Raw genomic sequence first — 4,308 nt, 5'->3', positions numbered from 1 at the left:
TCTCTTTGCCTAATTGTGGTTCAGAATCTAATGGAGAGAAATAACCTTTCTTATGATTGCATTGGACGGTTAGAAGTTGGAACAGAGACAATCATTGACAAATCAAAGTCAGTGAAGACTAATTTGATGCAGCTATTTGAGGAGTCTGGGAATACAGATATAGAAGGAATAGATACAACTAATGCGTGCTATGGAGGCACAGCTGCTGTCTTCAGTGCTGTTAACTGGATTGAGTTCAGCTCTTGGGATGGACTGTATGCCCTGGTAGTTGCAGGAGATATTGCTATATATGCCACAGGAAATGCCAGACCTACAGGTGGAGTTGGAGCTGTGGCTTTGCTGATTGGGCCAAATGCTCCTTTAATTTTTGACCGAGGGCTTCGTGGAATACATATGCAACATGCCTATGATTTTTACAAGTCCGATATGGTCTCCGAATATCCTATAGTCGATGGAAAACTCTCCATACAATGCTACCTCAGTGCATTAGACCACTGCTATTCTGTCTACCGCAAAAAGATCCATGCCCAGTGGCAGAAAGAGGGAAATGATAAAGATTTTACCTTAAATGATTTTGGCTTCATGATCTTTCACTCACCATATTGTAAACTGGTTCAGAAATCTCTAGCTCGGATGATGCTGAATGACTTCCTTAATGACCAGAACAGAGATAAAAATGCTATCTACAGTGGCCTGGAAGCTTTCGGGGATGTTAAATTAGAAGATATTTTCTTTGACAGAGATGTGGAAAAGGCATTTATGAAGGCTAGTTCTGAACTCTTTAATCAGAAAACAAAGGCATCTTTGCTGGTATCAAATCAAAATGGAAATATGTATACATCCTCAGTATATGGTTCCCTTGCTTCTGTTCTAGCCCAGTACTCTCCTCAGCAGTTGGCAGGGAAGAGGATAGGAGTGTTCTCTTATGGTTCTGGTTTGGCTGCCACCTTGAACTCTCTTAAAGTTACACAAGATGCCACACCAGGGTCTGCTCTTGATAAAATAACAGCAAGTTTATGTGATCTTAAATCAAGGCTTGACTCAAGAACTTGTGTAGCACCAGATGTCTTTGCTGAAAACATGAAGCTCAGAGAGGACACTCATCACTTGGCCAACTATATACCCCAGTGTTCAATAGATTCACTCTTTGAAGGAACATGGTACCTAGTTAGAGTGAATGAAAAGCATAGAAGAACGTAAGCTCGTCGCCCCTCTCCAAATGATGACACTTTGGGTGAAGGAGGAGGACTTGTGCATTCAAATACAGCAACTGAGCATATTCCAAGCCCTGCTAAGAAAGTGCCAAGGCTCCCTGCATCAGCAGCAGAACCCGAAGTAGCTGTCATTAGTAATGGGGAACATTAAGATACTCCGTGAACTGCGAGACTTCACAGTGTGTTTGGGTTGGGGTGGGGATAGGGGAATGGTTGGAGGAAGGGAATGTCTAGGGACAATTTTAAAGAATTACACATTGCTTAAATTTTTATGTGACTGACTTAAATTTTTATGTGACTGTTGTGCTCTTGGATAAGTCTATCTGCCCAATTTGCTAACATGCTTCCTGTTGTGGTCTAGCCAATTCTAAATGTACTCGAATGATGTTAAGGGCTCTGTAAACTTTATACCTCTCTGGCCATTTATATGCATGAAATTTAGTTTTTAAATGTAGTATGAATCCTGTGCTTCTGTTAGAGGAAAGCAGAGGTACTAGTCTCCAATTTAATTTTTTTTTAATGTGTAAGAATTTTATACTTTGAACAACAAGATTGTTGAAAGTACCTGTGGTTTTTGAAAATTTTTTCTAGCTTGGGGAATGTGGTCTTAAAATGTGATATGCACAAATACTCTTTGAAAATGGCAAGACAAACATTCTTTTTCTCAGATTTATAAATCCTAGAGAGGCAGAAAAGAGTTAGGACAGTAACACTGGTTCTGGAATATTATCCAGACCAACAGTGACATGTTGTCTGGAATATTATCCAGACCAACAGTGACATTATTGTGATGATCTCTGAACAGAGAGACACTAGCATTGAGCAGGCTTCTGGCATAAAAAGCATGGTCTGTTTGGGAGCTGTCACGATAGCTGCAGGAGCTCAGTGCTCCTGATCAGTTCATGGTGGACTGTGCTCAGTAACATCGAGATGTTATTGGAGGTGTGTATGAGGAAGCTTTTTGTTGCAATCCTTCTTTGCACCTTATTTTAAAGGATACATAAAACATTTCTTTGATGCCTTTTTAAAATTTTAAACTGGAAAGGAAGGTTGGAGCAGGGCATTATTAGGCTACTTATGTTTCAGTGTTACAAATTCAATTTCTAGACTGACAAGATTTGTGGTATGAGTTCTTTTTGTTTTATGTGTGTGTTTGTGTGGGTCTTTGTTTTTGTATCTGTTCGATGAAAATAAGAAGGTACAACCTAAGTTTTTACATAGTCTGACTAGCCAAAAAGAGTATTCCACTTCAAGGTCTGGAAGTAAGGTTTATAAAGCCTTTTCTTGGACATTCACCTTTAAAAAACAAAAAACTATCACATGGAATGAAAGAGATTGGTTAGAAAGTTTTATAGATGTTTTTGGTGCTGAACTATGACATGAGCCTTATAGATTGTAAAATAGAGATAATTGGAACTAATGTACAGAACTAAATTTTTAAAACTTTTTTTTTCTTTTTTAAAGAGAGAGAGAGAGACAGAGAGAGAGAATTTTTTTTTAATATTTATTTTTTAGTTTTCGGCAGACACAACATCTTTGTTTGTATGTGGTGCTGAGGATCGAACCCGGGCCGCACGCATGCCAGGCGAGCGCGCTACCGCTTGAGCCACATCCCCAGCCCTAAAACTTTATTTACCATTAAATTCTGTGAAGTTTCAGTTATCGAAAATAAACAAAATGTAATGTTTCAGGTTGCAAGCTAATATGTAATGTAGTGTTTGTAAGATACTCTTGTCTAATATTAACTAGTGGTATTTTGATTTGTACAGTCATAATTTGTTAAAATGACTTCATTTTAACATCCACTGATGTAGATTAATAATGTAAGCCCAGATTTAAAAGAATGGTGGGAAAATGGTGCATGTAATACTTTTCCAAGTTTTGGGAGTTCAGTATGTCGAAAAGAGTAATTTAATGTTTGATTGCCAAGAAATGGGTTTTCTCAAAGTCCATTGCCGGCAATGGGCAAACCTGGTAATACTGGCACAGAGCATTAACCATAAACCTTATTGATGGTAAGGTGAACAACTTTGTTTAAACAACAACAAAAAAAAATACATGAAGCAAGAAAATTTAATCCCAAAAGAGTAAGTATAGTATGATGCCTTTTTTGAAAGAAAAGTTTTTTTCTTTTTGTTATTATTTATATACTGTGTAATCCATTAGTTTAAAATGTGCTGTTTAGTGAATTTTGATAATTGTATATAATAGTATAGCCATGATCACCAACAAGATGTAGACAGTAATTTCATCTGCTAAAAAGATTCCTTGTGCTCCTTTGTACTCAATCCCCATTCCCTGTTCCTGTTCCCAGATAACCCTTGATCTGCTTTCTGTCACTATAGTTTTGTCTCTTCCAAAATTTCATGTTGTAGAAGACAGAGTTGATTTATAATTAGACTGTAAAAGCTTCATCTTCTTTGGGGACTTTTTTTTTTATTATTTTTTGGTACCAGGGATTGAACCCCAGAGTTGCTAAACCATTGAGCCACATCCCCAGTCCTTTTTATTTTTTATTTTGACACAAGTTCTTGCTAGTTGCTTAGAGCCTCTCTAAGTTGCTGAGGCTGGCTTTGAACTTTTGATCCTCCTGCCTCAGCCTCCTGAGTCACTAGGATTACAGCTGTGTGCCACTGTGCCCAGGTTGGGGACATCTTTTTTTTGTTTGCTTTTTTGTTTTATTTTTCAATTTTATTTCTCTCAGGACATCTGGATCTCTAGTTTTTCACTCTTGGTCAAGAGAAGGGCATTATAATGTTTTACTTGAAGTCCGAAGATCATCTGCCCCACCCCCACCCCGGCTGCCAAAATCACTTTCTTTACTGAGCGTTTGTAACTAATTTGACTAGTTACATGTATCTGGGTAGGTTCTGTGGTCAGAGTAACACAAAAACCTTCCTGGGCACTTCTGATTTGAGCTTTCCGAAAGCCAAAATTTCTCACATACATCAGGGTTCAAGGTGATTTAACCAAAAACCCTCTCAGTGTAGTTCATGTGTAAATAAAGAACCTGTACATACAGGGATGTTTCTCAAATTTCGTTCTTTTTTTTTTTTTTTTTTTTTTTTTTTTTTTTTTTTTTTTTTTTTTTTTT

At 37.5% G+C, this 4,308-nt stretch overlaps 2 protein-coding genes across 3 annotated transcripts in view; both read left to right on the top strand.

The window, feature by feature from the left end:
• Positions 1 to 4,308, top strand: part of Faah (fatty acid amide hydrolase) — an 82,132-nt gene that overhangs the window by 28,616 nt on the left and 49,208 nt on the right. The window lies entirely within an intron of this gene.
• Positions 7 to 1,778, top strand: LOC125620403 (hydroxymethylglutaryl-CoA synthase, cytoplasmic-like). Its single transcript, XM_048815448.1, has one exon. The coding sequence runs from the start codon at positions 31 to 33 to the stop codon at positions 1,198 to 1,200; it is 1,170 nt and encodes a 389-aa protein (XP_048671405.1). The 5' UTR covers positions 7 to 30; the 3' UTR covers positions 1,201 to 1,778.

The sequence above is a fragment of the Marmota marmota genome, unplaced genomic scaffold (assembly GCF_001458135.2).
Source record: "Marmota marmota marmota unplaced genomic scaffold, marMar, whole genome shotgun sequence".
NCBI lineage: Eukaryota > Metazoa > Chordata > Mammalia > Rodentia > Sciuridae > Marmota > Marmota marmota.
Note: the sequence above shows the minus strand (reverse complement) of the source record. Positions and strands in the feature narration are given on the sequence as shown.

Bases quoted from the DNA above. Each gene is read 5' to 3' on its own strand.
- LOC125620403 (XM_048815448.1), top strand. From the start codon at position 31: ATGGAGAGAAATAACCTTTCTTATGATTGCATTGGACGGTTAGAAGTT.